Genomic DNA, 13,246 nt, shown 5'->3' with positions numbered 1-13,246 from the left:
ACATCGCTCCCCATCTTCGCAAGAAACCTCAAAACCTGGCTCTTCGACAGACCCCCTCCTTGATGGAATGGAACCTACGCCCACCCCACCCCTAGCGACTTGAGACCCTTACGGGTGAGTAGTTGCGCTTTAACAAACTCCTGATTGATTGATTGATTGATATTAACTTTGATGGATTGTGGTGCTTTGATGCTGGGCGCAACATTAGCAGGAAAACACCTTAACACCAATCATTTAAGCATCTCTCATTCACACAATGAAAGCTGCAGTTTTTAAATCTATCCGCCAAGTACCACCCAACCGATTTTTGGTTTTGCCTGTGCAGCGCTTGCGCAGTGCTTCTGAATGGGTATCGCCTGCACAGAGCTTTACGTTCGTTCAGTCAGCCCCTCGTTCGGTTCTCCTCCGTGTCACCCAGCACCCCGCACTCCTCCCATTCCACGTGATGTTACCTAACCCCTCCTCCCACTCTCTATTATGTTTCACACCCTCCTCCCTCGTGTTTCTTGACCCCAACACCCTTGCTGTTTTTATACCTATAGACATTGCTTAAAGGATAAAAAAAAAAAACTCTGGCGCGGTCAATGCGGGCCACGCAATTGAGCCTGCACAACAGTTTGCACTTCTGTGCAATATGTAAATATTGACAAATGCAATAGATTTCCCATAGGCGGAACCCGTTGGCCAATGCTTGTTTTTCTAATAATTGATTAATGTCCTACATAACATGTTATATATTTTATCATCTAACAGCCAGGCTTTCTATTTCACTGACCCGATAGTAGCCTAATGATCACATATCAGAGGCATTCTCGGCATAATTCTGGCTAGCCCTGCCATGATGGTGCATTTTCTCGACCTACTGTGACCACTCATGACATAATTGTGGCTATTCACTGCAAACTAGAGGCATTTATATAATCGACCCATTCTTGCCATAGTGTTCCCATGTTCACATAATTCTAGCTCTCCGTGGCATAATGCTGGTTCGTGAGAATCCCTGGGCTGAAGGCCATAATCATTTTATGTGCTGTATAGGAGCACCTAATGATAAACACAACCAATAACTGGGAGGACACAGGTTTATACAAAATGAAAACAACTGAATTCTAATCATGAAAATAACAGGTTTATATTTAGGAAAAATGCAACTTTTATTTAATACAACTTGTCTGGAATTGAACAAAAATATGTGCGTTTTCATAACCATGTCTGGAGATTAAAAAAAAGGGTACATTTCTGAAAATTAATATTTAGGTGATAATTCGTGTTGAGCTCTGGAGGATTATTGAAAGCAGACTATGAAAGTGTAGGATATTTTACTAATCCCCCTTAAGAACTGTTGGATTTTTAAGCAGTTTCACTGAAAATTGTGCCGTAAAATGCATGATTTGGGCCTGTTTTATTCAAATGTCCGTAGGCAGGGAGAACAAAGAGGGGATGAGGTTCTCAACAACTGGCTCACAGAAGACGAAATAAAACTCGGGCAGTACAACTTAGTGTGGGTACATAACACTCTACTGCTATCTGTCCAAGCATGGTTATGTTTCATACTCTTTTTTTCATAGGAGAACATCCTAATTCTAGCAAAACTAGAACAATATATCATAAATTCATTTATTTTTATACTACTCATACAGTAATAAAATTAGCGTACTTGTAGTTTATCAAAAGACTCCTTATCTTCTCTGCTTCACGGTAGGCAAGATTAGATCCAGTGTGTAAATAGACAACATCAGCGTGAAGTATCTGGTCTAAAAAAACATAATGCAATTAGTTAGAGAGTTTGTCACATTAAAAGTGAGGTTTACTGAGTGGCATAAATAGATATGTAAAAAAAAGAAGAATGTGCGTTTTCCACACCACAATGATGGCTTCTCTAAAGTATTAAAGCTCATATTAGCTTAGTCTGACATGGCAACACACTCAAAATATAATCATCTGGTCAATAGTTCCTCACAATGGGGCCTACCACAAAACATTTGTGATATGTTTTGGTAACTATTTATATAAGTAACACCCCTTTCACCATCCATAACCATTATACAGATATTCAACTTTGAATGTGCCATGCGTAAAGGGCCTCCACTTCTCCCACATCCACTGTACATGCATTACAAAACAAACATGATTCACTAAACCAGCAAATTACAGTGGCGGCTTCTCCACTATGGCTGAGGAGCGCCACCCCACCTGCCAGCAGCCAAAAAACATGAACAATAAAATGATAATACACCCTTGTCTTTCATTTTTTTTTTTTCTCTCAGAGCTGATGCTTGGGGTGGGTCCAAGTGGATAACAGGCTGTTGGAGGAGTGTTTTGTACTGCTATTCAGTGTGCATGGCTGTCTGGCAAGCCATCTCAAGCCAGCCAAACCATCATGCACACTGAAGTTCTGTCCAACCCCAGCTGCTTTGCAGAGTTGGGGAGAGCAGGCTCCCAGTCTAACTGGGAGCGCAAATAATCCTGACACTGCATTCAGCAGCATGAAAGCAGCGTCAAGATTGGCAGCAGTGCACTCTGGGAACCTGTGCCTGCAGAAGAGAGGGATGCAATATGGCGATTTGGCAAGTTAGCGTTTTTTAAAATCTTTTTTGATTTGTCTCATCCATCCGTCGTCATCCCAGAGTCACAACCCCCCCCCCCCTCACCATCACCCCCATCCCCACGCCGCCACTGTCAACACACTGGCCACCACTGCCAATAAGTTTCCATGATGGAGCCACCGTAGAAGACATTTTTTGGAACGTTTAGTGCAGATTCATCAAACTTTGCGAAAGTTAATAACAAAACAAAAAATGTCTATGAACCTCTTTCCAAACTAATATAGGCATTTTTTGTTATTGGCTCACTTGACTCTGGGAGCTGCACACCTATAACAAGTGTTACAATGCATACAAATATGATAAAATAATAATACATTTTTGTGTACAACTCTTAAACGCCCGACTGCGTACAAGCATGAAAGGAAAATGTTAGGGGTAACATTTGTAAAATCAATGTTTTTTTGTGTATAAAATTGAGAGCTATTGGATAATTTTTCATGTTCTTGACTGATGTTTCGCAGCTTGAGAGTAAATAAAAAGCGAATAAAGTAAATAGTCATCTAAGAAATATCTGTTCAACGTGATTAACCTTTTGCCTCTCTTAACTTTCCTTCACCTGCATCGCCAATATCTTTAGCACTGGTGCTAGCCAAGCCCTTTTGAGTTTACAAAAATGACATGTATAATATGCTTACTTACACTGGCTTTCAGGGAGCCCTCTTCATCCATTGGTCAACTATTGTGTCATTCCCATTTTTTCCAGCCAAGTTCAGCATACAGTGTGGGACAATGGATCAGCCAACTTCAACCATTGTCTAACTCAGAGGTCTTCAAACTTTTGAAGGTTAAGCCCCCCCAGCTGAATTGTTTTAAATGTCGCCCCCCACCACCTGACAGAAGTTTCTGGAATCTGGTACACTACATAATTGACCGCCACCCACATATCCTGGGCCATATCTGGCAAATAATGTTCAAAACAATGAGTGTTTCATCCTCCATTAATTCCCTCACTACCACTCACCAACAATGCACCTCATCTCTCTATAGCACCTTCCTGGCAAACATATAATTTTTTTTATAGTGCTACTCATAGTTTTATCATACTCAGGGGCATATGTACAAGCCCCTATAGACACCACACCGTCACCTTTTACGATGTTGTGGTGGCGATAGGGGCATTGCCGTATTTACAAGGCAGAGTTAAGACATTTAACTTGGCTTAACGCTTCCTTGTAAATAAGGTCCCTTTTCATGCTATGCTTAGCGTGAAAGGGTGGGCAGTGGGTGTTGCGGTGGGCATTCCACTGCAACAGGCACTGATTTTGATGTTGCGCCCTATTTAGAAGGGCAGCGTAAAAGTGAGGCAGCGTTAAAATTAAGATCAGGGAAAACCTGGTCTTAAGCTGGCGAAACTAGGAGAAATGCATTATTTCTCCGCATTTTTGCTTCATCCATGTGTGCTGCCTTGAACAGCACACATGGAAAAAGCAAAATGCCTTGTATTTGTAATGTTTAAAAAAACAAATCCATTTTGTGATTTCTGTGTGTGCTGCATTAAGCAGCACACATGGAAGTGGAACAAATGGCATTTAAAGATTGTGTATGTACAGGAAGGTCCCCTCCTGTACATAAACAATCTTTTCCCTGCACCCAGACACCCTTGCACTATGGTGCAATGGTGTCTACGTTGGCGCTACACTGCTAAGTGTAGCGCCAGCGCAGGGGAAACGCAAGGCTGCACCATATTGTTGTAAATATGGTGCAGCCTTCTTTTTCTGAAGTGGCAGAGAGAGGCATTAACCAATGACTGCTAACGCCTCACTCCGCAACTTCCTTGAACATATGCCCCTCAGTTCTTTGATCTGCATGGTACACCTTCTTTGTAGCAGGCACATTAACCCTCTGTGCTGTGAGGGTGGCAGGAGTGCTCATGTGAGTGCACAGTGAGCTATGCAACAGTGTGAGAGTAGGGTAAGTGGAGTGACTGCAGGGTGAGGTGACCATATGAATTTGGGTGTGCATGTTTGTGGAGAGTGGGACTAATGAATGCATGGTTAGTGATGGGATTGTTTAAGTGAGATTGCAGATTGAGCAGTGAGGGGGACAGGTGAGTGAAGTGTCACATGAGTTGGTAGTGTGCTTGTGTGGCTGCAGGTTGAGGTTCAGGGAAAACCGTGCAAGTGCATTGTGAGAGCAGAGTGATCACTGAGTGCAGGGTGAATGGTGTGAGTGCATGGGGGTCAGTGTGAGGGAATTGTGATAGCTGTGTGTGCAGAGTGAGCATGAAAGTGAAGGGCGAGAATGAGGAGCAAGTTGTCTAATTAAAGGGAATAAAGACAGAAAAGTAACATAAATGAATACATATTTCTTTATAACTCATATTTAATGTCAAGAGAAGCAATTTGCAGGCTGTTTAAACACCTGACTGGGATTTGTCTTTTGGCAACTTAAAACCCTTTTTAGCTTTGTGGTCATTGTTCCTGCTGGTGTAATTTAAAAAGCAACATTGTCACCTTTCTGGGAAGAGCTGTCCCTCCCTGGATGGGGTTAAATTCCTAAAGCTGAAATGCTTCAGCTGCAGTGGGAGGTAGGAAGCCTTCTCTGCTAAAACTGAAAGCAAGTAACAGACATTCATTTCATCTGCAGTGTGAGGCAAGGAGTCTCCTCTGCTATGAAATCGTCACTTTCAGTTTTAGCAAAGGGTGCTCCTTGCCTCCCACTGCAGCTAAAGCATTTCAGCTGTAGGAATAACCAGGATAGCCCCCACCCCCCCAACCCTGTGTGTGGCAGCCTGATGAGACAGCTTCCCAGCGCGCACACAGCCAACCCGAGTATTTCACAGGTCTTTCAAAGACCTTTTTCTTGTTAATGAGGCTTTGATGGATTTCACCCCTGCTTAGGGGCCCTGCAGCTCAACTCTGCCTCGAATCAGTAGAGGACAAAGGTGAGGTTTTAGTGTTGAGTGCGCCCCCCCCCCCTGAGACGGTTACAGCCCCCCCCCCAGGGGGGCGCGTCCCACAGATTGAAGAACTCTGGTCTAACTTCACTGTGAGTTCACATGGAGCACATCAGTAAACAGCGCTCCCTTGAGTGCCAGGGACTATTATGCAATGAGTGTTTTTAAGACCAAACAACATTTTTCCTTAGTTTGGTGAGGAGCCAAACAATAAAGTTTTGCAAATACAATGATAAAAACAATTCAATTGACAAATACAAAAGACTAGCAGTCAACGTCACATCTATTGGCTTTGCCAGTGCTGCCCCTATAATACTTCTCCCACCGTTAGCCATATTTGATACACTTCATGCTATAAGGCTATGGATTTATGGTCTTTTGACGAATCCTAAGCACTGACTGCAAGAAGTTACATTTTAAAATTTCACTAACCCTATCCTAGATTTAACTCTTTTAAGTAGTATTTGTTATGAAAGGTCAACTAATCTGTCTGTGTTATTTTACTTTAAGCACCAATTTTTGATAAGTATTGCTTGTTTCAGCACTTTCAGCTTTTAAGAATGAGCTACACTGAGATATACACGGTTACCAAGTGTTTTTAATGCCAATACATAATGAAAAAATAGGATGAAAGAACATAAATCAAATACATTTAGCTTTGCACTTTTTAAAGATGCAGGACATAGACGAGGATCAGAAAGTGGGGTTAGCAGAAGGAAAATATATTTAATTTCGGAAAAATTAGATAAATAGTTAAAACAACGGTTTTGAAAAAGACAACAACTTAAATTAGAAAATTCAGTGGGAGCAGTGATGGTGTATGAATGCCATTTTTCAACTTAGAGTAGTGCAGATACGTTAAAACATGATGGTATTTAGAAAAGATAACAGGTGAATCACCATCTCTAAAACCATGTGATTAAGGTATTAAATTGCTTACTTGTGGGAGAGATCAGCGCTAGTTTACACCCGTGCTTATAGCCCGGATCGACTCCCATCAAAGTGCGTCCTCTGACGGGCGCGGCGAGAAGCAGCTGACGAAGGTTTCTTCCAAACATCATGATGGACTCCTTCTCTGCATCAGACGTTAACTTTGATCTTAGAAAGAAGAAAAAATGGTCCAAATTATTTAGGACTATATTGTTTCTGTACAGAAAACAAACCATGACCCATTTGGGCACACTCATTAGTCCCACTCTGACTGTGGGGAGGTACACCTTCAGTATTTTATATTAAACAAAAGAAAATGGTTGGATAATAGGACATTCGTGTGATGCTGGTAAAAAATATATCCCTGTTATCAACTAGACATTTCTGTGCGAAGGGTAAACAAGCATTGGCAATGCTAACCATTTTGGATTTTGAAAATGTATTTGCGAGCTTGTGTTATAAATAGAAGAGGCGGCTCATGGGTAGCAGTAGCAGCTGGTCATTTTCAGCTTATTTCACACTTATGGTGAAGGTTGCACTGCAGCTGCGTTTAAGTACGACTGTGCTATTTTAGTGAAGCATGCTGAATTTGTTTTCATGGCACAAAAAACAGGCACCACAGGAGGATTGTGAAAAAGGAGTACATGATCCAAGGTGAAGGGAGTAGCCCAGGGTTAAGGATGCAACAGAGGCTCCAGGTGCACAGATTACGACAAAGCAGTACATGGCGTGGGGGAGGAGCAGCACGGAATTAGGAGGAGGAGAAGCATAAAGTCATGGTGGAGAGCTGCTGGAGCATCATAGTGTTCTGGGTGCACCAAAGAGGGGTAGAGATGCAGAATTTGGGTTGGGTTGCAGCACAGGATCAGGGAAAGTAGGACTAGAAGGTAACAGGCGGGGGAGGTGGTGCAGCGCAGGTTAGAGGAGCTTGAGTAATCCTAGGTGTGGAGGGCAAATTGCCAAAAAATGTGAAGATTGGGGTAGAAAGGGATCAAAAGAAAGTGAGGCAGTCCAATGTCTAGGGAGATGGATCAGCGTAATGTCCATGGGGTGGAAGATTGCTAATTAACATTAAAAATATCTGCAAGTGTGTGAAAGAGTCTCTTTTTGTATGGTTACCCTTATTTTTTGTTCACGGATGCGGCTGTTCTTTTTTACTGTGGGCACTAGAACACTGACGTTGCGGACTATGATGCAAAGTCCTTGCACTGAGAAAGTCCTGTCAGGCGATGTATCAGTTCTGCTCAGAGTTGTGCCACATAGCAGAGGAGATGCGTTGGTTCTGCTGTATCCACATATGGGCAGACAGAGCACCTTCAGGCCCACTTCCAAGAATCCAGTACTGGAGTGGCACCACTTGATAAGGTTGACTAACAGATGGTTGAATCCAGGTGCAAGATTGTTGGAAGCCTGTTATGTCCCCGAGGCTTCAGATCAGGAGGTGAGCCAACTAGCCCGGGAGTCACTCTGGGTTCAAGAGATGCAGGTCCAGTTCTTCTCCCACAGGCAAGAGGGCCTACAGGCAGCACAGCAGGGCAGCAATTCCTTCAGAGCAGCAGTCCAGTAGAGTGGTAGTCCTTCAGCAGCACAACAGTCCTTATTCCTGGCACAGTATCCACAGGTCCAGAAGTATATTGAAGTGGTAGTGTCTGAGGTCCTTCTTTTATACAGAGTTGTGCTTTTGAAGTGAGGAGAAGCTTCTGGAGCAGGGGTCTCCAACCTTTTCTGTAGTGAGAGCTACTTCTGATCAGTGAAAATCATTGTGAGCTACTAAAGGCTAAGCAACTCGTGCATTGTTACTAGACATCCTTACGCCCAGCTCCCCTGACCTGAAACAGATATTATGGTATGAACAAACAACAATGCAGGAGGGGGGCAGGACAGATGGGGCAAACAACAATAATGCAAAAAGAGGGCAGGTGGGATGGGGTAAGCCACAACAACTCAGGTAGGACGTGGCAAACAACAACGAGGGAGCGACAGGCATGCAAAAGCAACACAAGAGGGACGGGGCAAGCAACACGAAAAGGATTGAAAGCAGGAAGGATGGGGCAAGCAACAACATGGGAGTGATGGGGCAAGTAAGCAACATAAGCATGAGGGGCAGCAAGGACGAAATAAGCAATCAACAACGCAGGAAGTGGATAGAAGAAATTGAACAAGCAAGCAACAACATGGGAATGGGGCATGAGGGACGGGACAGGCAAGCAACAACACAGGAGGGGACAAGAATGACGGGTAGGCAAGTAACACAACAGAAGGGGGCCGACAAGCAACACACGAGGAGGGGACAGATGGGAGCGGCAAGCAACAAGACAGGAAGGGGGCATAAAGAACGGGGCAAGAAACCAACAATGCGGGAGGTACACGGCAAGCAGGCAACGACACAGAAGGGATGGGGCAAGCAAGCAACAAATCAAGAAGGGCAGGTGGTATAGGGCAAGTAAGCAACAATGCAGGTAGTGGGTTGGATTGGGATTAGGCAAGCAACATCAAGAGAAGGTACAAACAAGAACACAAAGTGGTATGACAGCCTGCAAAAAAAGGCACTCTAATGGAGTGCTACAGCTTAAAAAACAAACATTTGAAATGCAAGAGGCCTCGCATGTGCGAGAGTGTAAGCTATTGGCATTGTAAATGACAATGACTTTAATTTATATGTTTTGATAATAACCCCATAAATAAAAGGCATTGTCATGTACAATGCTAATAGCTCAAACTCTTCTAAATGCGAGACATTTTCAAAGAAGCAGCCACCATTGTCCCGGGGCTGCTTAGAAAGTGAAAGCGGGCATGGCACACTGAATGTTGCAGGAAAACATGTGGCACATGCAGTAGGAGAAACCATTTAAAGAAAATAGTGCTTACAGACTAAAAAATACTCACTGTGTAACAATAGAAGTAAAAGGGCCAGTCCTCGTGGGAGGTTACAAATGAAAACAAGGCAGTACTAAAGAGGGATTAACAAGCCTATGCACGAATCAGATGCCAGGACTTACGAAGGACAATGACACAAGCTAATGACAAATATGGACACACAGTGGGTGGGGTTTCTATTCCATACTCCAATACAGCATGGCTCACAGAGCAGCACATGTGCTGCCCAGGCTCCACTTAAAAAAAAAGTATCTCCGAAATCTTGAAGAGCAGTTGAAGGACACATACTGGGCAAAAGGAAGAAGGAGTGAAGCCAGCACGAGCTGATAAAAGAGAAGCAAAGACATGAGAGTGACAATGAGGTCACCAAACGGTAAGCAATGGGTGGGCTCTAAGCCCCCTGTAAGTAAACAAAATGTCTCACAAGTGCCAGCACTTGGGCGGTCTCAGGCGAGGGCTAAGAATAGTAAAGCTGAATTGCTTAGAGGCAGGACAAGCATATAGATAGGAAGGAAAGCCACCAAATAAAGATCCAAGAGCTGAAACAGACAAGAAAGCCATCCAATCAGGAGTAGTGGGTTGGTCCAAATCCCACTCTATGCATGCTGCATTGCAGACTATAGTTCTTCGACAACTTGCAGCTCAAGCGGTCTGTAGTCTGCGACAAAAAATGCAATGCCTGAGGATTCAAGCCAGTGTTCCGCTTGCTGCCAGTAGCTTATGACACCCCTGAGTTCCAAAGCATAATTAAAGCAATTGCTGGGTGTGAGATGTATTTGATGGAGGCCAAGCTTCCTTTGTCCACAGAGACAGAAGGTACGAACTTGACCAGCAGCAGTGCAAGCTTCCCTTGCACACACAGACAATAAGCCTCTATGTGGCACTCAGCAGTGCAATTGTTTCTTGCATATACATGATAGGTGCTACATGGGGATGAGAAGTGCAAGCTTCCTTGTCACATGGAGAACACACGTCAAGAAGGCAATCAGTAATACACGCTATCCTTATACACAAAGAGCTGGTATCAGCCATGCAAGCCTCCCTGCTCAGCCAGAGAGTATAGGTATTGCATGGGCGTCAGATGTGCAAGCTTCAACCAGTGGTGTCAACATGGCAATCAGTGCTGCATGCTACCCTTATACACACCACCCCTGCAGCTCCTTAGAAAGCACATCGTTTTCTGAGCGACTGCCTTTTGTTATGCACCTAGTGCTTCAGCTTTATCATTGGGTGACGCAGGCTGGAGTAGCTTGGAGAACACCCCATAGACTCCCGGCACCCCCTCCCCAGCCTGACTTATGATTGGCTGTTACACAACCATAACCTTATTGGCTCTCAAACGGTCTCTTGTGTATGAAAAAAATAGAGAGATTTTTCAAGAGCTGATGTCCTTGACAGGCCCGCAGGGTTGGGGCAGTGTCACAAATAAAATTTGTCAGGGTTATAAGGAGTTATGAATGGTGCCCTATTGAGAGTGCTGGGGTGAAAACTTCTGTCATTGAAAACCAGTGCGGACCATGTGACTCAACGGTGAGAAGGGCGTTCAGAACCTGCCCATTCAGTTCTTGGCTTCTTAGCTGTACTTGCAGTCACGATTTATCTCAGACTTGAATTTTAAGTTACATTTCTAAAGAAGGGACGTAAATAACTTCTGTAATAATAGCATGGGATAATGAGTGGCATTTCCGAAGTCAGTGTCTGTGCCCGAGGGCATGCCCGGTTTAATTCATCACGATCACAGGCCAGTGAGAAATGCAGGCGAAGCTAGTGGGTGGGGGAAGGGGGCAGTCTGCTAGTTTGCATTCTTTACAGCGACACTCCATTTATATAGTCAGAATCACCACTGACAAAAGAAGCATTTGCAATGCAATAGGCCTCGCATTTACGAGAGTTTAAGGCAGCTATTGTCATTTACAATGGCAATAGCTCAAATTCTTGTAAATGCGAGATCTATTTCATTTCAAAGAAGTAGCCGCCATTGTTCGGGGCTGCTCGAAAGTGAAAGCATGCATGGCGAGGAAAGAAAGTTGTGCCTGCAGTAGGAGAAACTCATTAAAGAAAATAGAGCTTACAGACTAAATAAGACATATCATGACGAAACAGAAGTAAAAGGGCCAGTCGCCATGGGAGGTTATAAATGCATCAAACAACAAGAAAAGAGAGGTCTGGTCAGTCACAAGGCTGCCAGAAATATGGAGCAAGGAGATAAGCGGGTTTTGTTTGTACACAGTCACTCTGATTGAGTAGGAAAGCCCTCACACACCGACCTGGTCAGTGTCATGCTTCATCATCGGGCCCCACCGAAGAGACCGAGTGCCTCTTCGGTGTGCTGCGACGCCAGAAAGACTGCGGAGCTGGTCGTGTGGGGAGGACGTGATGTGAAAATTCGAAAATTAAAAGTGCCTAACAGGGTATCAAAAAAACTTTTAATGAGTGATCCCTAAGACACGTGTGGGTGGTTTATGTGTCTGAATTTACTATACCCCGGCGGTATGGACACTCTAATAGTCCACCCTGACCTGGGGGCGTGAAAGTGAAAAAAGGGAAAAGTGAAAAAGTGCTTAAAAATTAGAAGAGCAATTGCTCATTCTAAAAAAGCCCCAAATTCAGGGGTGTGTCAGCACTTTAAAATAGGGCGCTACTAGCACCATGGGTCTCGGGAGGAGGATTGGAGCGCGCCTGGCACATCGCCCTCAGCGTTCACAATCCGCTTCTAAACCTGCAAGAATCCTCTTAACCGGACCCCGACGATTAAGAGGATTCTTGCAGGTTAAGCACTTTTTCACTTTTCCCTTTTTTCACTTTCACGCCCCCAGGTCAGGGTGGACTATTAGAGTGTCCATACCGCCGGGGTATAGTCCTGAAGAATGCCTTGGTGAATACATACCACAAGTACGGCAGAAACATGTTGACTGATTAATTTTAAAACGCGTGGTATTTAGCTGAATTTATCCCAACTCGTAACAACCTTGGCACGTAAATTCAGACACATAAACCACCCACACGTGTCTTAGGGATCACTCATTAAAAGTTTTTTTGATACCCTGTTAGGCACTTTTAATTTTCTAATTTTCACATCACGTCCTCCCCACACGACCAGCTCCGCAGTCTTTCTGGCGTCGCAGCACACCGAAGAGGCACTCGGTCTCTTCGGTGGGGCCCGATGATGAAGCATGACACTGACCAGGTCGGTGTGTGAGGGCTTTCCTACTCAATCAGAGTGACTGTGTACAAACAAAACCCGCTTATCTCCTTGCTCCATATTTCTGGCAGCCTTGTGACTGACCAGACCTCTCTTTTCTTGTTGTTTGATACTTAACTGGGGACTAAGAGAGTGTCCTTGATTCTCCCTACCTCTCTCTTTGTTGACATAGGTTATAAATGCAGACAAGACGGTACAAAGGAGGGATAGCAAGATTAATAATGACTCGGAAGCCAGCATTTACAAAGGACAATGTCACAAGTCAATTAAATATTTGGGTGGAGAGTGGGCGGATCTTCAAAGCCACATTCCACTACTGAATGACTATCAGCAGCACAAGCGCTGCCCAGGCGCAACCTAAAAAAGTAGCTCTGAAAGTTCGAGTAGTATAAGGACACTGGGCAAGGAAGCAGTACTTGGGCTATGCTCTTGGTGAGGGGCAAACACATAAAGAAGATGTGAAGCTGGCACGCGCTGACCAAAGAGAAGCCAGGAAATGAGTGAGATGATGAAGCCAGGAAATGAGTGAGATGATGAAGCCATGGTAAGCAATGGGCGGGCTCTTATCCCCCGTAAGTAAACAAAGTGTCTCGCAAATGAAAGCACATGCGCTGTTTCAGGCGAAACATAAATACAAACCACTTTATTCCTGCTAATGGCTAGTCCCTGCTGTAACTTTGCATAATACACATTATTCCCAAACACATTGTTGCTATTTAACGATTTAATTTCAAA

General features: G+C 44.1%; 1 protein-coding gene across 2 annotated transcripts in view; it reads right to left on the bottom strand.

The window, feature by feature from the left end:
* SRBD1 (S1 RNA binding domain 1) overlaps positions 1-13,246 on the bottom strand; it is an 855,271-nt gene that overhangs the window by 471,913 nt on the left and 370,112 nt on the right. For both annotated transcript variants that reach the window (XM_086927787.1, XM_086927788.1), the window contains exons 13-14: positions 6,443-6,600; positions 1,658-1,754 (exon numbers count right to left, since the gene is read on the bottom strand). In XM_086927787.1, the coding sequence (XP_086783913.1) occupies positions 1,658-1,754; positions 6,443-6,600 (255 nt within the window). The remainder of the gene's footprint in view (positions 1-1,657; positions 1,755-6,442; positions 6,601-13,246) is intronic.

This window comes from Lissotriton vulgaris, chromosome 6, assembly GCF_964263255.1.
Source record: "Lissotriton vulgaris chromosome 6, aLisVul1.2, whole genome shotgun sequence".
NCBI lineage: Eukaryota > Metazoa > Chordata > Amphibia > Caudata > Salamandridae > Lissotriton > Lissotriton vulgaris.
This window is presented reverse-complemented; position numbering and strand designations above follow the sequence as displayed.